A 27556-nucleotide genomic window follows, 5' to 3' on the forward strand; every position below is an offset into this window, starting at 1 on the left:
TGTGAGTCATCTTTCATACAGGTCACCTTTTCTGTAGACCGTCAATAATGCTGGCAGCCTCCCATGTCTGTCATTCATTGTTAGGAACCATGTTGACTGTGAACTATCCTCATGTGGGGCACACCTTGATATGGGTCATCCAATATGTGAAGCCCACCATCAATGTTATTGACTTATTGTCTATCACGTATCCCACCTTCAATATCCACAGCCCATCATATGGGAGCCCACCTTTGATGCGGACTGTCTATCAAGTGGGCCCCACCTTCAATGCGGGCCATCCATCCTGGGGGTTGTCCATCCAACTGTGGTTAATTCTGTTAGACTCAGGCCACTCATCTTTAGGGTCCTGAAATTCAAGACTATCACCCTGTAAGATGAACCACATCTATATAAACAGATGTTGCATTAGATAAAAGATGACCATCTATATTCAACAAACGTGTGTGGCCCACTTCATGGGTGCATCTTCTTGATTATTAGGCCAGGGATTGGTCACGGTTTCCCCACCCCAACAACGGCCCAAGTCCATCACAGGCCACTTGGTAGCTCTAATATTGTAGAGATGCATCTCCACCATACACGTGGCGGGTCTATGTGATCGACTACCATCATTGTTCCCGTATTTTTTCGTCATCTACGCAATCGACTACTATGATAAGTACAAACAAGTGTACTATTAAACTGTCTCCGTCGTTAAAGAGATAAACAAAACATCCACAACAGGGTCCTTTGCATGGAAACGGATTGGCTGGCTGATGGTCGGTGATCTGTTGGCCCCACCATGATGTATGTGTTTCATCCATTTTTACGGATCATTTTACGATTGATCCGAAAAAATGAGAGGGATATAAATCTCAGGTGGACCACATCACGGGAAAACAATAGTGATTAGATATCCACCGTTAAAATCCTCCTAAGGCCCACTGTACTGTTTATTTGACATCCAATCTGTTGATTAGGTCATACGTACCTAGATGAAGGGAAAAAACAAAGATCAGATTGATCCAAAACTTTTATGGCCTCCAAAAAGTTTTTAATGGTCTACGTTCATTCAACACTGTTTCCTGTAATGTGGTCCACTTGAGATTGGGATATACTTCGTTTTTGGTCCCATATAGTAAAATGATCTAGAAAAATATATGGACGGCATGGATGAAACACATACATCATGGTTGGGCCCATAGAGCACCGACCATCAGCCATTGGCTGGTGGCGGGGGAGTAGCCAATCCGTTTCCCCTTTGCATGGACGGTTCTGATTGATCCTTACCCCTACCACTTGAACCGTTGAGAGGACTGCCATGACAACTAGCCGTCAATGATTTAGGTTGTTGATGCTCCACTCCGATATAAAAAAAAAAAATTAAAAAAGCATCAGGAACTGCACTGACTGTCATAAATCACGAGGGGCCACCATCAATTTTATTGTCCGCCATGTGCGGCCTGCCTTCAATCTCTGCCGCCATCATGTGGAGGCCCTTTGAAGTGGACCAGCCATCGGGATCCCTACCTAAAAAGTGGGTTGTCCATCATACAGGCCCATGTTGGATGTGGGCCACTCATCACTAGGGGCTCGCCTCTAATTATGTGTACCATTCATTATGTGGGCCCGCCTTGATGTGCACCATCCATCATGAGGGGCCGCCTTCGATGTCCACTATCCTGCAGAGCCCACTGTTGATGCAGACCATGTATGGTGTGAGCCTGACCTTTTCAAGGTAATGATGGTGCGCGTCGGTGGTTGTCGGCTAATCCCATGGGATGGAACGAATTCCATCCTGGATGGCTGGCGTGTTTGGGACGTCGGTGGGTTTCGGTGTACACTGTAGATTTGCAGCCGAGCATGTTTGGGATGGCTGGACCAATCCCATGGGACTAGACCTCTGCGGTGGGAATACCTGCCGACTTTTTGACACAGTGGTTCACCGTACGAGGGAAACGGATTGGTTCTGTGCTATGTGGGCCCCACCATGCTGTTTATGTCTCATCTATGCCATCCATCTGTTTTTAAACATTATTTGATAGGATGAGACTGGATCAAAGAGATGGCGTCGGGCCTAGGGAGATAAACATTTGATTGGGGTGGCTTGCCTGTGTTGTGGATCAGCCTCATTTTGTATTTGTGATGAATGCAAGGAGGGCCAGCTGATTAAGAGTGGCAATGGCCCAGGTAGTTGCTGGCCCAGTTGGAGTAGATTTGACAAACAAGCTTAGCCTTGCATGCATGAACCAATCAATTTTTGGCCAGGCTTGAGCTCAAGTCATTTTAGCCCAAACCTATTATATTTTACAAATATACTTTTCCAATCCTCAGGTAGCCTCTCCACCTCAAATGTGTTGGCACTCATTTTTTTCATGTGTGATGTGCACAACCAAATGTACGACTCGATTCAAACCAAACGACTTGACCCAAAGTGACAATATAGCCAAATGCATTGAGTACAATCGTACATGACTAAGACATCACCTATTCAACCACTCATAAGATAGTTATAAGATAACCCATCGATTATCAGAGGATAAGATTCTTCCTCCAAAGATAGTAACACCTTCCTCTATACAAAAGAACTTTTACAAGTTGGAACAACCAAATAAAAAGGAAATATTAATAATCAATTACATTATACCTTTCTAAAAGATTAATTGATTGTATACAATTAAGAAAACAGTCTAGCGTAAAAGCGTATACTTGAATTACAACTAAAAATTATCACAATTGGATATTATCGTTACTCTTATTATAGAGCTAAGTTATGATAAAGAAAGATAATTTGATTGATTTGATTGATTTGTTATGATCCGATTTGCTTTATTTGATTCTTCTATTATTTATAGATCTTTCTTACTACTATCTTTTAGACATTTCTTTCTTTATTTACTAATTATGATAGGTGATGCGTCGCTACATTGGTCTTTAAGATCTTTCATTCTCTTCTTGACATGTGTCATTTTAACTGCTCTTTTCGCTTGACCACTTTCCACCTTTGAATTTCTAAGTCATACCGTGTCATCAGATGATGTGTATCATCATATCACAACTATATGTAATTTCGTGAAAAATGCTGCGAATATCTTTAAAGATATTATGCTTTTTATATATGTCCCATGACATGTGTCCTTATTTAATTAGTTATCTCAAAAACAATAAAAAAAAAAATAAAGAAAACAATAAAAAAAAATAAAGTACAACAAAATGTAGACCATTAGTTACATTTCTTCTAAAATGCCTATTTCCTTGTACATGTGTGACCCACTCTATCAATGGATAGATTAGGAACAATATGTTGGAAAGAGGGATGTTATTAATTTTCAGGCCAGGCTAGGTTGGCTGGGTCAGGCCTGGGCCTGCCAATTCTTCCTAACTTGGGCTTTAAGTCTTAAGTGTAGCCCAAACCGGCCCATAGGCACCCCTACACTTTTTTGTTGGGCGTACAACAGGTGCTGTATGGGATTCCGGTCCTAAACGAGTCTCATGCCACAATATAGTGTTTGATTAGTCCCCGTTTGGTTGACCCAACATCATAAAATATCATGAAAATTTTAAACCAAGTTACTGATTAACAGTGAAATTTAAAGATATTTGATGCAACCAACCAAACCCTCAGCTATTAATCCACACCGTCCACATAAATGGGTCAAGGTCTGTTATGGTTCAATGGTACTCCACAACTTCCTGTAAATAGGTTAAGTTTTAACCATTTATTTGATCATTATAACCAACCAGAGAGTTAGGATCAGCTCTAAGCGTGATTTATCATCTACCGTAGACTTCATATGTACTGAAAGTATGAGTATGGCCCACTGAGAAGTGTAGATGCACGAGCAGTACATTAGCTTAAGCCGCACAGTTTTGATGGCCCATCCATCGCCAAGGTCAGACCAATCAAAATGTCAGGCAGGCCAGTGGCCATTGTGAATATTGAATGTAGACCATTGAAAAAGCTTGGAAGCCATCCATTGTTGAACATGGTCAATGTTTGATCCTTCTAGACGCCCCAACCTTTGGTGCATGTGCGGCCCACCTGATGTCTGCATTCAACCACCCAAAACACATTATCAATGGGTCGCACCTGATTGACGGCCTTGATCTGGTACACGTGCCTATATGGGGCGTGTAAGAGAGGTTACGTTTGGAAATCCAATAAAACGATTCAAGACTACCATCTTGATTTCTCCCAAGGCAAGCATGATTTTAAGACTCGAACGAGTCTGATGTGACTCGTTTGAGTCGATTCGGCCTCGATCAGACCCAGTACAATACCACGAGCCCGTCTGACCTCGGTTAATCTGGCAGATTCAACCCCTACTTGGGCTAAATGAGTCTTGAGCAGAATCTTCATGCTAGAGCAAAGAGAAGTGATTGATTGTACGCTAAGATTGTTTATAAGATGGACTAATTGATGGGCCACTAATGTAGCATCAGTTAAACTTATAACTATAAGCTATTGTTAGCCCTTTTATATATGGACTCTTTTTTAGTGTAATCCATACACTTAATTTAATGGGCCCATTTGTCGACTAGCCATAACCTAAATTAAGTTTGATAAGATGAGTTTACACCACAGTAACCCAATATAATTGACATGATCAGCCAACCCTAACCATTGAATGGAAAATTTTAACTTTACTTAAACGTGGGTGCAGGATGAAAGGCAGGCAAGATCATGGATTGATGACTCATCCGAGTTGACTCATACTCTTGTGTCATTTTCAACCATTAACTTGGCTGAGGTGTGACTTGAATGAAGACCAGACAAGTCAGGTAGAGCAGTCGCATGTGCATGGGTCATCGCCATCAATACCTGTTCAGCTATTCAGACCAGTTGTGGGTCTTAATGGAATTTCATCGAATGGTACAACGGAATTAAATTTTCTATAAATTTAAAAATGAAATTCTAATCTCTAAATCTTTCGAATATAATCATGTATAATTTTTTAAATCGAATAATTAACTTAAGGAAATTAGATTATATCTGAAATATGAAGATATGTATTAATACAATATCAATGATAGTCCTCTAAACTATGAGGCATATGATGGGATTTTTTGTCCCGTGCTCGACCGGTCGTGAGCCCTGCTCGATCGGTCGTGGCTGGTATTCGATCAGTCGTGGAGTCGAGTTGTAACTCGACTCAAAGTCCAACGAGTTTGGACTATTTTTCTCTGGGGCTCTTGACTGGACGTAGGAGGGTCATGACTGGTCGTAGGTGGCGCTCGACCGGTCGTGGGTGGCGCACGACCAGTTGAGGTTACGCAGATTCGTTCCACGATTTTGCGCGGATTTCTGTCGCATGTTCTTTCGCAACTGGGATGCGAAAAGAAGTTTCCTAAAACTTTAAATAGAAGGTACCTAGGGCTTTCTAGGCATGACAAGAGGGTTTCCTAAAGCTTTACAAGGGATTTGCTAAAGGGTTTAGGGCTATCAAAGGTGAGAGAGAGGAAAAGAGAGAGATGAAGCTTATAGAAAGGAGATTATGCTCGTGGAGGTTATCTACTGTGCAATCTATATTTTAGCGCTTTTATGTCCTCGTAATCGGTGAGATCTCTCCATTTTCTTTGTTTCTCTTATTGTTTATCCACTCCTGCGTGAGTGAAGAAAGTTGTAACGTTCTACTTCATAGTGGATTGTTGATCTGGACGAGGTCCCGTGGTTTTTACGTCTTTGAGGGTTTTCCATGTAAAAATCTCGTGTGGTGTGTGGTTTATGCTTTGATTTATTTCATTGCTTTGTTATTTCATAATTCTGGTTTGTTTCGGGAGGCTGGATCCTAAGGTTTTGTGCAAGGCCCCTAACAAAGTGGTCTCAGAGCTAAGTTCATTGAACGGGTAGGATCAGTTTTTGAATTATGGAAGGTGGTTAATCAAGGATGATCAACCTTAATGGTTCTAACTGGACCATATGGAAGGCTAAGATAGAGGACTTGCTTTATTTCAAGGACCTATATTCTCCAATTTTAGGCATATCAGCAAAATCCAAGGATATATCTGATAATGATTAGAAGAAGATGGACCGAAAGGCGGTGGGGTTTATTAGACAATGGTTGGATGATTCAGTGTTCCACCATGTGTCTACGGAAACCTGAGCGGCTAGCCTATGACTGAAATTAGAAGAGCTGTATGAGAGGAAGATAGCCGGTAATAAAATTTTTCTAATAAGACGACTTGTGAATCTCAAGTTCAAAGATAGTTGTTCTGTGGCCGAGCACATGAATAAGGTCAGCAATATAGTGAACCAACTCTCCTTTATGAAGATAGTCCTGGATGATGAATTGCAGGCTTTACTATTGCTCAGTTCATTACCTGACAGTTGGGAGACATTGGTGTTGTCTCTAAGTAACTCCACGCCAAACGGAAAGATATTCATGGAACAGGTTACTAGCTGTCTCTTCAATGAGGAAACAAGGAGGAAGTCTCAGGGGTCTACTCAACAAGAGGCCCTTGTGACACAGGAATGAGGGAGAGGAAAGAATAGGAAGGGCGGGAAGACTCGAGATAAATCAAGAGGCAAGTCAAGTAACAGAAATGATGTTGATTGCTGAAATTGTGGCAAGAAGTGCCACTATAAGCATGAATGTCGTGGTAAGAAGAACGACAAGAAAGGAAAAGGAAAGGAAGATGAATCAGATTCTATTGCGGTCGCTTCAGATGGCGACGTTTTAGTTATTCTTTCAGTATATCACGATATATGTCTCACGGTTACGAGTCAGGACACCGATTGGGTGATAGACTCGGGAGCTTCTTTTCATGCGACTCCACGCAGAAACTTCTTCACAAGCTATAAGTCAGGTGACTATGGGACCGTGAAGATGAGAAATTCTGGCGCATCGAAAATTGTGGGAGTCGGTGATATTTGTGTGAAGACCGATGTGGGTTGCACATTGGTTCTCAAGGATGTGAGGCATATCCCAGACCTTCGCCTCAATTTGATGTCGACTGGAAGGCTGGATGATGATGACTATGAAAGCCGGTTTGCTGATGGGCGCTGAAAGCTCATCAAGGGTTCATTGATTGTGGTCAGAGGAAAGAAGTGTTGCACCATTTACAAGGTAAGTCTCAGTATGTGCAAGGGTGGGTTGAACGCAGCGGAAGATTCAGTTATTGACATGTGGCACAGGCGTCTAGGCCACACGAGTGAAAAAGGGCTTCAGCTACTAGCGAAGAAGCAGCTCATTCCAGACGTGATAGGTATACCCCTCAAAACCTATCTTGATTGTTTATCAGGAAAACAGCATAAAGTTTCATTTATTAAAACTGCTTCTCATCATAAAGTGCATGCATTAGATTTGGTTTATTCTGATGTTTGTGGTCCTATGAGGACAAAAACTTTGGGTGGGGCATTATATTTTGTTACTTTTATAGATGATGCATCTAGGGGGGTTTGGATTTATGCTTTGAAATCCAAGGACGAGGTCTTTGGTGTGTAGAAGGTCTACATGCACCTATTGGACATCGGCTTCACATTCAAAAAGCAAAGTTTTCTTCATATGAAATCACACTTTTACCCCTTTTCCATTCATGTCCCACATTTAATTGGCACATGGTAGCCTCTAACTACAAGTAATTTGCATCCATTAAAATCTCCACTAATAATAACAAACCCAACGAGGAGTGCAAAGTGAGAGTGTCAAGGGTGGGCCCCACACAATGAAAAGTAAAGATTCCTCTAGGTTTTTGTCATTTTTATTATTACTCTAACTTGTAATACAAATATATGACGCTTTTTTTTTTTTTTTTTTTATTGAGTTAGGGGAAAATTACTAAGAGTCACATGCAAGTTATGTCTTAAAAATCCTTACCTTTTCTCATGGGCCCCACCTAGATATGAACACCTGGCACTTTTCTATTAAACCATAACTGGGCTCTTGGAGATTTCTATAATCACAATTCATACCGAGGTGAAAGTAAAAAGGACGTAGATTCAGAACTGTCTCTGCTTGAATTAAACTTTCTGCACTTCTTCTTGTTTAGTAGAATTTAATTGGATGATAAACCACTATTAAAAATAACCTAAATAAAACATGTTTTGTTGAATACATAGTCAATTACCTATCTCTGACAATCACATGTTTAAGGTATGCTCCTGAAAATGAAGCAGGTTCACACCTCCTGTGGACCACACCAAAGGAAGCAATGATAATGACACCCACCGTTGAAACCTTTCCAAGGGCCACCGTGATGTTTTTTTGCCATCCAACCTATTCATAATGTAGACGTGGATGAAGTGAAAACACAAATATCAGCTTGATCTGAAACTTCTCCAGCTCCCAAGAAGTTTTTAATGGTGGACGTTGAATCCCTACTTTGTGCTCCACTGAAGCCCTAGACCTGTCTCACTCATATTCATATGTTGGGCCCACCTAGATGTGATTCACATATCCAGCCCATTCATTATGTGTGTCCCATGTGGGCCCCACCAAGTGCTTTTATATATTTTAGTATGTCTTCATATAGTTTTAGATGGTATGGCCCACCTGAGTTTCGTAAATGGATGATTTTTGAGATATCTCATAACATAAAGGGGACACATCAAGTGCATGGTGTTGATGTTCGACACACATCATGATGGGCCTCACAAAATTTATTAACATTAATTCTTAGGTTCTCACGAGGTCAATAAGTTGGGTCACAATTTTGACCAAAATATTTGGCCCATTTTACATGTTTGGTCCATTCACTTTATTTTACTGATCAATACCCTCAATTTGACTAGTTACTCGCCCCAATCATGTTACATATGAGAAAGATATTGAGCATGCAAGATTGATCAACAATTTGAGTGAAATTTGATTTAAACATATGAAGTTATTTACTCTTCAATATGAACTGATTAGATTGTCCAAAAATGGTTAAAGGATGTTTATAATTTCAAAAAGATATGAATGAAGAGAAAACACAAACATCAGTTTGATCTAAAACTTTTATGGCCCAAGAATTTTTTTAATGATAAAGGTTCAATCACACTATTTCCTATGGTGTGGTCCACTTGAGCTTTGGATATGCTTCCTTTTTATCCTTAGGCCTCAAATTATCTGTTAACATGGATGAACGGAGTGGATAAAATAAATAAATAGTGGTGGACCCCACAGAGTTTACTCAGTATGCTAAGGGTAATGAGTAACTCACCTTATTGTAGTGGAGAGGGGTTTCTTTAAAACATTCATAATCAGATACTGTGCCTGCCCAAATGTGATTCACATATCTAACCCACTCATTATGTGTGTCCCACTTGGATGAGGGATCAGACCAAGTTTCAGAGAAAAAGGCGATTGGCGACGGACATTTTCTGTTTACCAAGAGATTTTTGTGACAGATAAATTCCATTGCAAATTCGCAATTTTGGCTTAGTGATGCTAATGATGATCTCATGTCAAGCATTCAAAATGAGGAAGTAGACCTCGAATCGTAGTCACATTTCTTTCATGTTCAACTTGAAAATGGCAGAATTGCAATGTGGGGTGTAGACTCTTAACATGAATGCTGTGAAAGGAAACTGCAATTTGGTTGCTTTAGCTTGTTAAGCTAACAATTGCAATTCAATTTCACCTTTCAAAAATAATAAAAATAAAAATAAAATAAAACAAAATAATTGCAATTCAATTTGGTTCCCATCTCACATTCTGTGAAACTCAATGTAGGTCCAACTGGGGCCCATTGGGGTTTTCTCAACCGTCCTCTTGTTAGTGCTGTGGCTGTACTTATTGTTTGCTTGGTCTAGCATTTCTATTTCCTTATATAATATAATTTGCTTCATTCAATTAATCAGAACCTTATTGTCACCTCCTACACGTAGCTTCGGCCCATTTTCACCCGCAAGCCTTGCCTAGCACTGAGGTGTCCATTGAAACAGATAACCCTATTCAGGCTCAAAGACAGGAAGCTTCCAAGGCCCACTCTCACAGTCGACAAGAATTCCATCCACGGGCAGAGTTCCCTGAATCATCATCCATTGGAAAAGATACAGCGGGTAATACCACAACCGATCTGAGAGCATCTGATCTTTCTCCTCTATCTGATGATCAAGATGATGGGGTAGGAGATCAGAGAGAAGTTCCTTCCATGGTCATCAGTGCACCGTCTGATGATGGATATAATTGGAGGAAGTTATGGGCAGAAACAGGTGAAAGGCAGTGAATTTCCCAGAAGCAATTACAACTGCACGCATCCAAATTGCCAGGTGAAGAAAAAGGTGGAACGCTCTCTAGAGGGCCAGATTACGGAAATCATCTACAAGGGGGCCCATAACCATCCCAAGCCCCCACCAAATCGCCGACTGGTTGTTGGGTCCTCTCACCCACCAGCTGCCCAAGCTCACATTGTCAGGCCAGAGCCATCTCAATCCCACAATGGCATGGCAAGGTTCGAAGGCCCCACACCTCTTGGCACATTTGGTCTGGCTGGAAGACAGCCATTGGGTCCCACACCCGGCTTCTCTTTCGGAATGAATCAACAAGGCCTGGCCAGCCTGGCAATGGCTGGATTAGGACCTGGCCAAGGGAAGCCACCGTCTCTACCAATTCATTCATATATAGGGCAACAAAAGGCGACTGAACCGGGATTCATGATGCCAAAAGGAGAACCTAAGGAGGAGCCCATGTTACAATCCAGCCATCCTGTCGCGAACGGGTCATCCATTTATCATCAGATCATGAGCAGGCTGCCTTCAGGGCATCAGCTGTAAATAACAAAAGAAGAGGGATTTTCTTGTTGCATATGCTAGAAATTTTACTGTAATAATTTCTTCTACATATGATATTTAAAAATACATTTGTTGTTTCAAGCAACATCATCTTGTGACTTGAAGGAACATGCACATGTTTAATATTACTTGAAAAGGTTACATGTAATGCTGGAGCTGGCTAAGGCTACTTGGCAGTGTATGCGAATCTTAGAAGTATTCATTTCTGAGTGAATAAACAAGAAAAAACAGAAGCAGCTTTTTGTAGCTTTTACACTTGCTGCTAATTGGAGATAATGACTAGAGTATAATCAAAACCTGCCACAGTCTGCAGAACTTCAAAGCCAGTCAAGCAGTCCACCAATGCCGGCAGCTCAGCTTCATCAACTGAGCAATGGAATGGACATGTCCGCCAGATGCTGGCACTGGCCTTTCTACTTCCAGCATTTGGACTGATGCTGAAAATTTTTCTGGCTCCCGTCGTCCGAGGTGGTAAGTCCGGTTCCATCCTCATTTAAGCACACTTGTGTCATCTCCTGCAACCTCAGGTGACGAATCCGGCACGCTACTAAAGAATGTCCAAGACCCGATGACATAGATATAGGCTCAAAACGTAAGTCGACCAGCAGCATTTTTTACCCTTTGATGGCTCCCCCCCAACTGACCATGTATGTTGCTTCCACCATTCAATAGCGTACCATCACCTGAGAAAAAATAAATCTATATGCATCATATGATCATGCATACAAAAGCATATACATACCATGTCAACATGGATATACACGTAGTCAGCTCAAAAACTGATTATAGTAACAAATCAATTGAATAAAAAATGATCAAACTAAGACATGCATTTACATCATGACAAAGACGTTTACATCTTAACATGGATTTATATGAAGCTTTGATGAGAGATGCGAAGACAGAATTTGAATAAAAAACAGATCAATCTACCCTAACCACACCACACATGCATTGTCCAATAGAGACAATAAAACATAAGGTAGCATAAAAAAAATAAAATCAAATCAAATCAAATCCAACCATACTTACCATATGGTGCATGCATTTTCAAATAGATGACGAACAGAGTTGAATCAAGAATCACAAGTAGATCAGATCCAATCCAGCCATGCATGTGCGGATAACCATGTAACAAGAACACAGCTATTTTAGAAATTGTGCTGCATTTGAAATGTATTGATGACTTGTGGACATGGATCAATGCATTAAACTAGCTTTTAGGCTTAACTAATAATATTATTTTTTGGACTTCTTTTTTGTACAAGAATCACAATATACTGCAGTAACATAAAATTTGAACATGGACATGTCAATCAATACAACTACTGGGAGTTGTGAAATCTAATACCCCATATTTGTGTCCGACGCCAGAACCTCTTGGTTGATTCCAAGTTACAATATAACATAAGCATAGATGCATTCATACTTACAATATTGCACCATGCTGCATTGGTATATCGCATATGGACATAGCGGGCATGTCTTATAGAGTTCCAAGAGTTGAATATATGTGACTTAATTACCAGAAATGAAAGAAAGCAAGAATTGCAACAAAAGGTAGTGGGACCATGAGTGGTTGAAGTGGGCCAGCACCTTGAAAGTAAGGATTCATGCAGCTACTATAAATTTATGGCATTCCTTTGAGTTGAAAGAAATCAATCAATTGCAGGTTATTGGATTAACCAGGGGAGTTGCTATTAACGGCTGCTCCAATTGATTTAGCTGCACCCTATTTTCAATTTTGGGTCTTGAAAGAGTACCACGAATGTACTCTTTAGAATACCCAAAATGGAAAATGGGGGGTAAGCAAATCAATCAGTTTGGGTGTTGACATCAATCCCCTTTACTAATATCACAGCATCATCAAAGAAAATAGTAAGTCTGTCGTGAATATCAAACAGCAATATACCAGTAAATATTTACAGAAAATCAGTAGAGAATGATCCAGGCCACATGCCACATCTGAAGTTTGCGGCCATGCAGTTCTTGCACAAGACGGGGCTCCTAACTGATTGGCATATTCTTCTCCTTCTCTATATCCTCCAGGATCTTCTCCCCTTCTTCTCCTCTGCAACCTCCAGCATTGAACTAGAGCCTCCAACAGTTCTAGAGGTGCTTGAACTTAAAGATGATGTTTCCAAAGATTCCCCGAGTTGTCCTGACCTTCCTTCCTGTTCCATAATTTAAAATTTCTCAAAGAATATAATTAGAATTTAAAGTTCCATGATTGGGACCGCTTATTGTGGTACCATTGGTCCACCACATTGGCTTCCCCAAGATGGAAGTTTTCAATCATCCAACCATCTTTCCTACTCATCTATTTTAAACCCACCATTCTATGGTAGGATTAAACATTGGACGTGAGTCTCCACGTTAGAACGTACAGAGGTGAAAGCCATCAGATGTACGGCTTTGGTGGGTAGCGAGGACAGTTCATCCCTAACTGCGGGGGCACACTGCAATGTATGTGCCTCACATCCACATCATCCATTAGTTTTGGCGAGTCATTTTAAGGCATGATCCAAAAAATGAAGCAGATCTAAATCTTATGAGGAAAACACCGCAGGAAATAGTGGTGATTGAATTACCACCATTAGAAGCTTCTCGGCGGGCACCGAAATGTTTTTTTGCCATCCAACCTGTTGACAAGGTCACAAAGATCTGAAAAAAGTAGTAGCCACACAAATATCAGTTTGATCCAAAACATAGAAAATGCCTTTTTTTAGGCGCCAGTAGGGTAAATTCCCGGATCACTGAGGTGAGTGGATCCTTGAGCATGGGTCCCACTGTGATGTATAGACATTACATCCACCCAATTTGTCTATTTCAACAGCTCATTTGAAGGCATGATCACGAAGCACATCAAAATGTTTATTTTTGAAAAGTCACCCAAAAGGCATGAAAAGTCACCCGAAAACTTACCAAGTAGGCATGTGTACCGCAAAAGCTATCATTGAGTATTGAGTCTGTGGTGAACTAAATAGACATGATAAGAAATGTTGAGGCCATTAATGCATAGAATCAATATTACACATATAATTAGAATTTAAAGTTCATAGGAATTTATATATATATATATATATATATATATATATATATATATATATATATATATATCATAAAGAAAAATTAATAATAAAATTTTATAGAAAAAGCACTGCATAATAGACATTATAAGAAATGTTGAGGCCATTAATGCATAGAGGCAATACGACACACATGCCAACATTGCATGCTTGTAAAGTTAACATACTTTTTCCTTAATGAAGCAAACAAATTTTTACGTGGAAAACAAAGCAGATTTCCACATACATGCGGCCTATGTTGTTGCGGAAGGCTCCACCTCCACCCATGTGTGGGCTTAGCAAATTTCACCTAAAATTTATGCCCAGGTCCAAGAATCAGGTTGGTATCAAATTAGGTGGAGCTAAATGTATGCTAAAGAAATGGACAGTCAACATTTAATCTATATATATGGCTTATCAAATGATAAGAATTAGACTGACCTGAAGTTTGGGTAGGGAAGGCAGGATTGTGGCCTGCACCTGCACCTGTTGGACAGCTTTGATCATGGACCTATGTAAACTCCCCGGTGAAGCATTGTGGATCTCCTCCCCAGCCTACACTCTAAATAACTGTTTCACTTTGAATGAGCATATTACATCCAAACATAGATAAAGTAATACATCTCAGGCATTACAGAAACAACTTATTATATTGAAGTATTGAACATTAGTAGCCAAACCAAACCACCAAAAAAAAATAATAATAATAAACACCCACGAAGTACACACATTGTCATACTACAGTTTGAAAAGATCATCCAAATATCCCACACCATTAATACATGAATAAGCCAATAGAAACAACATAAAAGAGAGATAAATTTTCATTCACAGCCATCCTCTACATCCCATCCAATCGACTCTGCATGCCACTTAGCTTCTCCTGTAAAAGCAAGAGCTCAAATATCAAAAAAATAATTAAAAAATTAAAAAAATCTAATTAAACTGTAGCTCCTAGCTCCTACAAGAGTAAGAGCTTGTATGTCAAAAAATTTCTAATTAAAATCTAAAAACAATGTGCCACTAATTTATGCTAAAACAACTCATGAGCAAAACAGAAGTATAGGGCCATGCTGCATTGGGGCATGAAAACTGTCTTGAAGTTGAATATCAACAGTCAGTAGCATAGGTGGTAATCTAGACCATTGATTTGATGGATGAGCACGCATGCTCACATATTTGGATCATCCGAACAATCCTTTTGCCAGAACCTATTATGAATGTCCATTGTTCAAAAATCAAACCGGTAAGATGATGTTGACCATCTGATCAATGGCCTTCAAACAATAAATTAGTCAACTGTACAAATTTAACAAGGAAAAATCACTGATCAAGCGAATAAAGTCGTAAATTCAATGTGAATTTATACATTGGTCCACCAAATAAGGGTCATGTTAACTTGATGCTAGGCTCCACCTTATTAATGTTTTCTTCTTCTTCTTTTCTTTTATTTTTTTATTTTTATTTTTATTTTTATTTTTATTTTTTTGTTTGTGAAATCCTCCCAACCATCAGGTGCTTAATCTTATGTTAGGCCCATTACCAAAAAATCAACTCCATTTGTGATTCAGATGGACCAAACAATTGGAAACAGTTAAGGAAAATGTTCATCTTCAAACTTTTTCCCATGGTGTGCGCACAAGAATCATTACTGGCCCTGATGTTTGGGCTACTGGATACTAAATTTTTGTGTGGTATCTAATGATTGGAGTGGGTTTTACTGTAGTTGACCAAAAATCTTTTCTTTTGAAATCTGTGTTAATGTAATGCGATGTGACCAAAAACATGACTTTTGAGAGGGATAAGTACTCATGTTGTACCCTAAATCAATGACTCTTTCCCATCTAATTAATTATACTGACAGTCAATTTCAAGCTATTTCTCAGATGGTTCGACGCATTTGTTCAAAGTGTGTGTATATATATTTGTTATTTGAGAGAGATGGACAATGAAAGATGGCCTTATATTATATAAAATGGTTATGCCTTTTCTAGTGTAATAAATATGGATTGTCCTTTTTCTCACCTTTAATCAAATGGTTGAGATCATATGATCAAAGTGATTTTTTGGGAGCATTTCATGAACAATGCATTATGAATGGTCTAGAGAATGATGGAACTTTTCTAGTATGATAGATATGGATCACCCATTTCCTGTCCAGTGATTTAGATGATTAGGATCGCAGTTTCCAAAAAAAATAAAAATGGACCATGTAGTTCAGTGATCTGAACTGTTGATTTGATTCACCCAATCTGGATGCCCCATAGAACATGCCTATCTTTCAAGTAGTCTTCCAGATGTCCCTAATCCTTCAACTAGTCCCCGTAGATAGACAATTAATAATAATAAATAAATAAAGAGTGACAACAATCTAGTTCAATGAAAAGAATGCCATGGACACAATGGCTAGGAACGTGTCCTTGGAGCATGGGTTCAATTGTGCAAAATGAAAGAAAATTTGAACTCACTGTAGCTCCATCCTTTATGTAGAATATAATACCTACAAATAAAACTGAAAATTAGGAGAAATGGTGGAAGGCCTCTTATGTCCACACCGTGGAGATATTGCTTCCTATTTCAATTCTCAACTAACATATTACAGGCAGACATTACATATAGTATAGTAAATCAAACATGAAATGAATTGTTTGTGCAAATTAAAGTACATATATAATATATAAAATATTAAAAGATATGTAATAAGTCATTGTAGTCTCTGTAATGAGAAAAATATCTAAAAATGAAATTTGTGCTTAAAACTATAAAGTTATCTATTAGAATTTAGTTGCTTAAATCTATAAAAGAAGTTGAAGCATATACCTAACTTTAAAAGCTAATCACGGATAAACAGAAAGTATGAGTTCTTACAGCATTCAGTTGGAGTGTCTTGATGAGCATTGCAAGTAGGGCCAGTAGTTCTGAGATCCAAACTTTAAGTTGATAGGCTCGCTATATACCAAAGATGCTCCAAAATTTTACAGATTTAAGCTCCTAATCTGTTGATCAATCTCTTACAAAATCAGTTAAAGAAAATAATATATTAATTGCATGGGAAAAGGATGGTTGAAGGTTAGATAGTGAGGAACTCCCAATTAAATTTGCTTACGTAAATGATAAATAGCGAACTTTTTGAAGTTGTAGAAATATTAATAGCGCAAACACATTTCAAATTACCATACTCATTCAATGTGGGCTTTAAAGCATGGATTGAATGCAAATAAATCCAAACACATTGGTTCCTCAATGAGTTCTCTATTTATACACGTTATCTATTTATTTATTTATATTTTTATTTTACTAAAAAAGAAGATTCTTCTATTCAGAGTATTCAAAGATTTGGCACACTTATCAACCTATCCGCTTAAAAGAAAACACATGTTCAGCAAAATATAACTACTAATAATGAAATTGCAATCCAACCCATAAGAACTAACAGAGAAACCGAAACTGAACTAAAATGTATCAAAATAGAACTCATGCATTGCAACCTCAAAATCTAACAAGGCACTTAGTCAAAGAGACTAAAGCCCATACCGTCATCTGATTCCTCTGCAGGCTCTTCTTTCTTCTCTTCTTCTGCAGCACAAGCTGCACCTGGAGCAGCATCTTCTCCATCAGAATCTGAAGCATAATCTATCATATGGTACTAAAAAAGTCAAAAACAAGTCATATGGTACTAAACAAGTCAAAAACTATATGAAGTAAACATAAAACAGAAGTTAAGCCCACACACGTGTGTAATTGTGACCATTCACATGCAGCTGCACATGCCAACATGTGTATGTGTTTGAGATCCGAACTTTCCATTAGATGAGCCATGCACAAAATTAGGCTTTTTTTTTTTTTCCCTGAGGTCAGGCACGATATACAAAAGAAATGAATGGTTAATACAGCCAGCTCTTTTCGAACAACTTTATGTACATCTTTTTGTCACGTACATAGTGGTCCACCTGAGGAGGTAAAAACATCATTTTCAAGCTAGAAGTTTTATTGCATGAGAAAAAGAATGAGATAGATCTAAACTTCAACTGGATCCCACCATAGAAAACAGTGGGGACAGTGACATCCACCGTTCAAAACTTCTTAGGGGCCACAGAAGTTTCCGATCAAGCCGATATTTTTGTTTTCACTTCATCTATCTCTATGTTAACTTATGAATAGGTTGGATCTCAAATATACATCATGGTGGACCGTATAAATGTTTCAACAGTGAGTGTGACTGCTCCCACAGTTTAGATCTAACTCATTCTTTTTCCCATGCAATAAAACGTTCTCTACAAATGGTTGGACGGTGTGGATACAACACATGCATCATGGTAGGGTCCACAGCTTGGCGACGTCACTTCAGGTAGCCATTTGGCCACTGACCTTGTGAGTATCTAATCCACGTCCATCTAAGTGGGGGTGTACTCGAGAGTGAATTTCACGTAAACAACATGGTGGGGCTGTACTCGAGACAGCGACGCATTTGCTACCGAGGAAGCCGTTAAAAATAAACTAAAAATCTAACGGAAATGTTTTGGAAAGTTACAGGATGGTAATTAAGGTATTTGAAAACGTCATGGAAAAATTAAGTCTATATAAATTTCCAAAAAAGAAATGGTATAATTAAGAGGTAAATAAAAATGAAGAGGGGAAATTAAGTCTCACCAAGGGTATCTTGTATGTCGATGGAGGGTATGTGCCGAATCTTATGCCAATCCTCTCCATCTCCCCTGTCAAGCCTTTTCACAAATTCATAGTGCATCCGCGGCAACTCCAATTTCTTGAGGGTAGTCACGTGTTGCAGTCCTTCTGGAAGCTTCTTCAATTCATAGCATTGACTGATATATAAATGTAAAAGACTTGGCATAGCTCCTTTCTCCACTCTCCACTCCTCTAATTCAAATAAGCCGTCAAGATGTAAGGATTCAAGCTGAGGAAACCCTTGTGAAGAGCAAACCATTTCCTTTACCACGTACGAACATTTCAGCAATCTGAGAATGCGGAGTTTTTCCAGCTTCTCTAAAGTCGCCAATGGGTCTTGCTCTAAACCGGAGTGTTTCAAGGTAAGCTTGGTGAGGTTTACTGGGAATTGAGCAGACTCGGGTAACTTCTCTAACTTTCCTTTCAAATACAACTTACTTAATTTGAGAAGATTTGAAAAAGGAGGTAGCGACCACTCTTGGGTTTCGATTTGTTCGCTTCTTCTTAACTTGACAAGAAGTGAATTACGAGGTACCAATAACCAACCATCTCTTACTGTAACCGACAGAGAGTGGAGGCAGCCCAATTTGACAATAGAATCATTGAATACCTCAGCATCAGCTGTTGTTACTAAAACTATTCCTAATTTTCTAAGATTGGTGAGGTTTCCCAAGCAGCCCTCCATCCATTTTCCAGCCTCCACATTTGATAGAGTCTGGAGGTTACTTATCTGCTCAAGCCTTGGTTGCCCTTCTATCACTCCCCCACGATGCCACCATTCTTCGTTGTTCTTCAGTTGAAGATGTCTTAACTGTTGCATCTTCCCGATTGTGCTTGGTACTTTTATACCATTAACATAATCGGATTCTACTAATAGAGTTTGTAAATTGGGAAGATTGCCTATGGACGATGGGAGACTTTTTAATTCAGTTTCAGTACACCCGAGGTATCTCAAGTGGATTAGTTCACCTATTTCCCTCGGTAGCTTTTTTATTATTACTCTGTCTAGACATAACACCCTAAGCAACTGAAAGCGTCTGTAGAGAATCTTTTGTTCTTCTCTTTGAAGCCACATATAGGCTTGGGTATACATTAACACAGAACGAAGGTGTGGAGGGGAACAGCTCAAGGAAATGTTGTTATTTGAGTTGTTATGGTGAATGGCAAGTCGACGGGCTCTAGATGCAGGAGGAGCATTTGCATTGATCCTACTGTGAACTTGAAGAAACATACCTTCCTTAGATTCTGATATGGAGAGATCCCGCAAAAGATCATGGATGCGACACTTTTTAATACCTCCACTTGAACTTCTTTCTGTGACTTGAACCATGCTTCTTTGAATCAATTGCATTAGATAATCTTCTCCAACCTCCTCCAATGTTTCTTCCCCTCTCTCTTCAAGAAAACCTTCTGCAGCCCACATTCGAATCAATTTCTTGGCATGGAATTCGTAGTCCTCTGGAAAATTGCCCAGGTAGAGAAAACATGGTTTTATGTAATAGGGCAGATCTTTATAGCTTAAAGATAATATTCCAGAGATTTGCTGGTGTCTTTCAACCAATTGCCTGCTGATGCGTTTGTATACTTTCTCCCACTCCCATGCTTCTTTCGTTAATAAGAGCCCTCCAATTACAACGATTGCAAGAGGTAGATGATGGCATTTTTCCACAATCTTTCTTCCTAAATCTTCCAAATTCTGAGGGCAACGCCCATCTCCTCCTGAAAATGCTTTTTGACAGAACAATTCCCAGCTATCGTCACCATTTAGAAATCGCAGTTCATGGGGCTGGCTTCCTGCATATAAAGCTACCTCTTTGTTTCTCGTGGTAAGTACGACCCTACTGCCATTGTTCATATTCGGAAATGCATCCTTCAAATCATCCCATGCTTCTGTTGTCCATATATCATCCAAGACTATCAAGTATCTCTTGTAATTCAGATACTCAAAAATCTTGCCCCTTAGCTCAACAGCATCCATTTTCTCCACTTTCTTCAGCTCCTTATCAGAGAGATCCATACAGCGTCTAACGAAGGCCTGCAAAAGATCTCTAACAGAATAGCCTTGTGATACAGAAATCCATGCACGACTATGGAAATGTTTCTTAACACTTTCAGTGTTATAAAGTTTTTGAGTAAGAGTAGTCTTACCCAGACCACCCATTCCGACTACAGAAACAACACAACGTCGCAGCTCTCCCTCATTGATCAACTGCCCGACCAATGCCGCCAAGTCCTTCTGAAAACCAACAAAATCTGCTTCTTGAGCATTAGGCGAAGGTAGCCTCCGTTCTTGGAGACTTCGAACTGCACACCTCGTCCCTTCTACCCTGCCTATGCTTTCGATGCCGTAAGTTGCCCTTCTTCTAGGGATGTCTTCGATTTTAAGCTTTATATGTTTGATCTTTGAATCGATCTTATGGCGAACTATCAACTCACTGACGATGAAAGCGCACCTCTTGACGGAGCCGATGAATCCTCCTCGCCTCAAGGGTTCTATCTTCAAAAGAAAGGTGTCGATGACATCCTCCATATCGTATGCAATGTCTCGCACGTCCTGCACCAACTTCTTTACTCTTTCACCTCCTTGTTGTTCGGCATCTGCATCTTTTAAGGACTGCATCCACTCCAGTTTTTCTTCGATCCATTGGACTTGATCATGCAATCCAATCAAGGAAATAGCTTCTTGAATTAGCTTATCTCCTGTTTTTTCAATAATGAAAGAAATAACAGGCTCAGCAACAACTTCCATATTTCTTCTCTCTTTTCTCTCAAAAGAAAATTCAGATTAGAGATTGCTTATACAGACAAGGTTGGATGTTTTTATATTTATAGACTTCAAAAGCCACTACGTACAAAGTGAACGATAAAACTAAGAAGCACTTTATTTATTTATTTTTCTTATATATTAACTTTGATTAGACCATTCAAATTCAGGACTTTGACTGAATTAATTAAAACCAGGACGGGTTCACATGTACTCACATGGCTTAGATGTTGCACTTGCTTTCAAACTCAGACTGAAAAATAATAAGAAATAAATATATACATATGGATCCCTGACTGTGAGGCCCACCGTGATGTATAGGCCTTACATCCAGTCCATCCATCCGTTTTGACAGTTCATTTTTTATATGATCCCAAAATTGAAGTAGATATATATCTTAGGTGGACTACACCACAAGAAATAGTGGTGATTGAATAAGCACCATTGAAAACTTCTTGGGGGCCAACTGAATGGTTATTTGCCGTCCAACCTGATGAAAAAGGCGGAAAAAAGCTGAATGCAGGAACCACACAAATATCAGCTTGAGCTAAAACTTTTGTGGCCTATAAAAAACGTTTTTAATGGTCAATCACCACTATTTTAAAAAATGGTACGATTTATAGTGGTGACATATGGGGAAATGGGTCAACACTACCGTGGCCCACTCCAGACGAAGTTTTCGATTACCCATCTTTCGCACTCATCCATTTAAAGCGACCCATCTGTGGTAGACTTAAGGACGCGGATTTCCTGCTAAAGCCTTCCGCGGTAAGTTCCTGCGCAAGGATTCTAGTTGGGCTTTGTGATAAATCTAACCCGTCCATCATTCTTTTCAGATCATTTTAGAACAGAGACCAAAAATAATGAGGATCCAATAATCAAATGGGCCACACGAGAAGAAGCAGTGGGGAAAGGAATTCCTACCGTTGAAACCTTCCCAGACTCCACCTTGATGTTTATATGCCATCCAAACCGTTTATAAGGTCATTTTCACTTTGATGAAGTGAAAAAACCAAAAACTTAGACCGACGTAAAACTTTTGTGGCCATATAAATATTTCAATGTTAGTCACTAAATCCCCACTGTTTCCTCTCGTGTGGCTCCTTTGACTTCTGGATCCACATTATTTTTGGTATTATATCCTAAAATGATTTTAAAAAACAGATAAAGTGATTGGATTTCGTACAAACCTCCCAGTGAGCCCCACCCAGAATCCTTGCATAGGAACTTCCGTAATGTATGTATTTTAGCCATGCTGTACATCCATTTTTTCAGTTTATTTTAGGGGATTCGATACCTATTATATTTCTTCTTAATGATATCCATCACTTGTATGGCCAGGATTTCATCATCAATAATGTGATGCTCGATTTGGATGGTTTGGGTACCCATAGATAAATGCCACATAGGAGTAAAATGGGTCGCAGTTAGAGTTGGGCATAAGTCCGGATCGGATTGGATTGGGTTTAACTCGATCAGATCTGAAATGTCAATGACTTGACCCGAACTCGAACCGATCCGGGATCGAGTCCGGGTCACCTGACTCGAACCGATTCGATACATGGCTGGCCTGACCCGAACCCAGTCCAACTCGGTCAAAGAAACCGGGTCGGATCGAGTTGGGTACGATTCAGACCGTATGAATTTAATCCAACTATTTCATGTGGTGTGGTCCACTTCAGCCTTTAGTATACCCTCTTTTTGTGCTCAAGGCCTAAAATGATATGTCAAAATGGATGAACGACTTAGATAAAATATATACATCAAGGTGGGCCTCACATGGCTCTGAAAGAGCTTTCCATCCATCATATCCACGTTTTTACCGATGCGCTTCGCAGTGACTTGCTTTTCACGCAAGCACAGCTTGCATAGTGTGACTTTGTATTGACGTTAGCGAGTTCTGTGGGTCTGATCATGGGGTATGTGTTACATCCAAATCGTCCATCCATTTGGCGAGCTCTTATTAAGGCTTGAGACAAAAAATAAGACAGATGTAACTATCAAGTGGACCACACGAATTGTTTAACGGTGAAAATCATTCTCTGCTATTATTTGTGGTATGGTCGAGATAATCTTTGGATATTATTCTTTTTTTTTTTTGGATAATGTTCTATAATGATCTCTAAAAATATATGAACGGTGCATATATAATAAACACATCACTGTGGGGCCCATATAACTTTAATCTCTTTTGAACCATTCGTACAACTCAGAGCTTGAGGAGCGCTAGACGCCGTACTGGAAACGGATTGGCTACTCTCCCTGCCACCAGCAAATGGCTGGTGGTCGGTGCTCTATGGGCCCCACCATGATGTATGTGTTTCATCCATGTCCTCTATCTATTTTTATAGATCATTTTATGTTATGAGAAAAAAAAAAGAAAAAAAAAAGAGGTATATAGAAATCTCAAGTGGACGACGGTATAGGAAGCAGTATTAAATGAACGTTTACCATTAAAAGCATTTTGGAGGCCATAAAAGTTTTTGATCAAACTGATATTTATTGTTTCCCTTCATCTGGCTCCTTATGACCTAATCAACAGATTAGATGTCAAATAAACAGTACAGTGGGTCTTAGGAGGATTATAATGGTGGATATCCAATCATTATTGTTTTCCTGTGGTATGGTCTACCTGAGATTTATATCACTATCATATATATATTTTTTGTATGAAGCCCTGAAATGATCCGTAAAATGGATGAACGGAATGGATGAAACACATACATCACGATGGGTCTAATCATGGGGTATGTGTTATATCCAAACCATTCATCCATTTGGCGAGCTCTTATTAAGGCTTGAGACGAAAAATAAGACAGATCTAATTATCAAGTGGACTGCACGAATTGTTTAATGATGAAAATCATTCTTTGCTACTATTTGTGGTGTGGTCGAGATAATCTTTGGATATTATTCTTTTTTTGGATAATGTTCTATAATGATCTCTAAAAATATATGAACGGTACAGATATAATAAACACATCACTGTGGGGCCCATATAACTTTGATCTCTTTTGAACCATTCGTACAACTCAGAGCTTGAGGAGGGCCAGACGCCCGTACTAGAAGCGGATTGGCTACTCTCCCCGCCACCAGCCAATGGCCGATGGTCGGTGCTCTGTGGGCCTGCCCATGATGTATGTGTTTCATACATGCCCTCCATCTATTTTTATAGATCATTTTATGTTATGAGAAAAAAAATGAGGTATATAGATATCTCAAGTGGACCACGGTATAGGAAGCAGTGTTGAATGAATGTTGACCATTAAAAGCATTTTGGAGGCCATAAAAGTTTTAGAGCTGATATTTATTGTTTCCCTTCATCTGGGTCCTTATAACCTAATCAACAGATTAGATGTCAAATAAATAGTACAGTGGGCCTTAGGAGGATTATAATGGTGGATATCCAATCATTATTGTTTTGTTGTTGTGTGGTCCACCTGAGATTTATATCACTATCAATTTTTTGTATGAAGCCTTAAAATGATCTGTAAAATGGATGAACAGAATGGATGAAACACATACATCATGATGGGATCGGATCGAATCGGATTTGGATTGGATCGAATTGGAACGAATTCCGGATCGGATCGGTCCGAGTAGGTATAGATTCGAACTTGATTAGACTCGAACTTGACCCAAAAATCTTTTGGATCTGGACTACCCTACTTGATCCGCACTGATCCAGGCCATCGAATCAGTTCGGATCGGGTTGGATATCAGATCAGGATTGCCCAGCTCTAGTCACAGCCACCATGGCTCATCACAGTAGCTCCCACGGGATGTATGTAATTTTCAATCATCCAACCATCCTTGTTACCGATACCTTTGAAAGCGTCCAATCTCTGGTAGGATTTAATTGGTTTATGGTCTTAATCAATTGAACCACCTGCTCATTAATGTGTGGGTTGTGGATTCTAGAAGCTTTCAAGGGTAGACATTCAATCCCCACTGCTTTCTATGGTGTGGTCCACTTCAAGTTTCCATCTGCCTCATTTTTGGTCTCATGCCCTAAAAAAATGGTCGTGGTTGGCTAGTGTCGCTGTGGTTAGTGATCGGTTCCCTGTAGGCCCTATTATGAAATATGTGTTTTATCATGCTGTTCATCCATTTTTACTTGTCATTTAATGGCTTGATCCCAAAAATGAGGGCATATAAATCTCAGGTGGACCACACCCCAGGAAAACAGTAATGATTGAATGCCCACCATTAAAATCCTCCTAAGGCCCACTGTCCTGTTTTTTTGACATCCAATCTGTTGATTAGGTCATGCAGATCTAGATGAAGGTAAAAAAACAAAGATCAGCTTTGATGCAAAACTTTGATGACCACTAAGAAGTTTTTAATGGTAGACATTCAATAAACACTGTTTCCTATGATGTGGTCCACTTGAGATTGGGATATAGCTCATTTTGGGATTATCCTATAAAATGATCTAGAAAAATAGATGGACAGTATGGATGACACACATACATCATGATGGGCCCCACAGAACTTGGTGATGTCAACCCACCACCAAGGTGGCACATCACGCAATCAGCTTGCAGTCGATAGTACAGGTTGTTGGACCCTCCGTCTGGGAAGCGGATTGCGTCCTACCCCCGCCAGGACGGTGGCAGAGCTCCGTTGAGGCCACCCTGATGCAAACGTCTTATCCACGCCGTCCATCCCTTATTTACAGATCATTATACTGACTGAACCCAAAAATGAGGCAGAATCAAGGCTTAAGTGGGCCACAAAGTAGGGATTGAAGTCCCACCAGTAAAAACTTCTCGTGAGCTACAGAAGTTTGGGATCAAGCTAATATTTGTGTTTTCAAATCATCCAGGTCTACATGACCTTATTAATAAGTTGGATGGTAAAAAAACATCACAGTAGCCCTTAAAGAGGTTTCAATAGTGGGTGTCATTATCACCGCTGCTACCTTTGGTGTGGTCCACTGGATATCTGGACATGCTTAATTTTTTAGATCATGCTATAAAATGATCTGTTAATTAGTAGGTATGTAAGGCTTACCTGATGATGTGTTGTATATCCATGTCCATTTTTCTGACCCATTTGAGCTCATGGTCTAAAAAATTAATCGGATCAAATTCTCGAGGGTACAACACCACGAGAAATGGTCATTAAAAGCTTCTCGAAAACTTACTAAAAGCAGATTTGTTATGTTTTTTTCCATCCAACCCATTGATACAGTCAACCATACCCGGATGAAGGTAAAATACAAAGATCAGCTTGTTCCAAAACTTTTGTAACCCATGGAAAGCTTTTAATAATCATTTACCACTCTGTTTTTTTCAACGGTATGATCCACCGGATATTTCTATCTGCTTAATTTTACTTATATCTTCTTAAAATAATGATAAAAGAAAACGGATGGACGGCATGAATATACAACACATTCATCAAAGTGGCCCCAGGATAAGGGTAAGACCTAATCTGCTTTTCAAAGTTTTAGGCCCACATACTTTCACACCAACTCGGTGCAAAGGTTACATGCGTTTTGGATCTGACAACGCGTTTTGGCAATGACCGATGGAAAGGGCGTTGGATGCCTTTCCTCTTTCTTACGCTTTTTCTTCTCTCTCCTTTTGTTTTTTTTTTTTTTTTGGTAACGTAGCATAAGCACCGGATGTAGTTACTACTGAATAAAATCGTTGGCCTCACCAGTGTATGTATTTTATCCCCGCCATCATTTTTCATGATCGTTTTACAAAATGAACCAAAAAAATGAGGCAGATTCACATCTTAGGTGGACCACACAATAAAAACTCTGTAGCGATGATTGTCCACAATTAAAAACTCATTGGAATTACAAAAGTTTTGGATGGAGCTGATATATATGATTTCCTTTTCTCAAATATGTGTGACTTAATCAAAAGGTTGGATGGAAAATAAACATTCCAGTGTGTCATAGGAAGTTTTTAATGGTAGTTCTCTAACCATTGTTTCCTATGGTATATTCTTCAGTTTCAATCTGCTTCATTTTTTGGATTTTGCCATAAAATGAGCTGGAAAAACTGATGGACAGCATGGATATACAAACATGCATCAAGGGGGGCCCCATGGTTAGGGAAACATATCTAACATATCACCTGAGAAAACATTAAATCTGCAAGAGGTGACGCGTCTTCCACTACCATTGGCTTTTTCTTTTTCTTTTTTTCTTTTTATACGATGCATCTCCTACGATACATACATGAAATTCCTCTTCATTAATTTAGATAGTACGAATGATAGAGACTACCATGGATGGCCTACGAATTAAAATTCAACAAAAAATGAGGTCCATTGGCAATTGATTATTATCTTTGTAATGACTAATTAATTCCCAAAAGA

General features: G+C 39.4%; 1 protein-coding gene across 18 annotated transcripts in view; it reads right to left on the reverse strand.

Annotated features, from left to right (window-relative positions):
• LOC131257684 (putative disease resistance RPP13-like protein 3) overlaps positions 1 to 21348 on the reverse strand; it is an 88425-nt gene extending 67077 nt beyond the window's left edge. For 4 of the 18 annotated variants that reach the window (XM_058258484.1, XM_058258483.1, XM_058258479.1 and 1 more), the window contains exons 1-2: positions 18418 to 21346; positions 17302 to 17400 (exon numbers count right to left, since the gene is read on the reverse strand). In XM_058258484.1, the coding sequence (XP_058114467.1) occupies positions 17302 to 17400; positions 18418 to 21202 (2884 nt within the window). In that variant the 5' untranslated portion in view covers positions 21203 to 21346. Of the gene's footprint in view, positions 1 to 11221; positions 11399 to 12611; positions 12874 to 14014; positions 14078 to 14208; positions 14651 to 17301; positions 17401 to 18417 lie in introns of all 18 variants that reach the window. The other 14 variants (XM_058258490.1, XM_058258488.1, XM_058258489.1 and 11 more) reach the window with 14 other exon arrangements.
• Positions 21349 to 27556: the final 6208 nt, after the last annotated feature.

Source organism: Magnolia sinica, chromosome 10, assembly GCF_029962835.1.
Source record: "Magnolia sinica isolate HGM2019 chromosome 10, MsV1, whole genome shotgun sequence".
NCBI classification, from domain to species: Eukaryota; Viridiplantae; Streptophyta; class Magnoliopsida; order Magnoliales; family Magnoliaceae; genus Magnolia; species Magnolia sinica.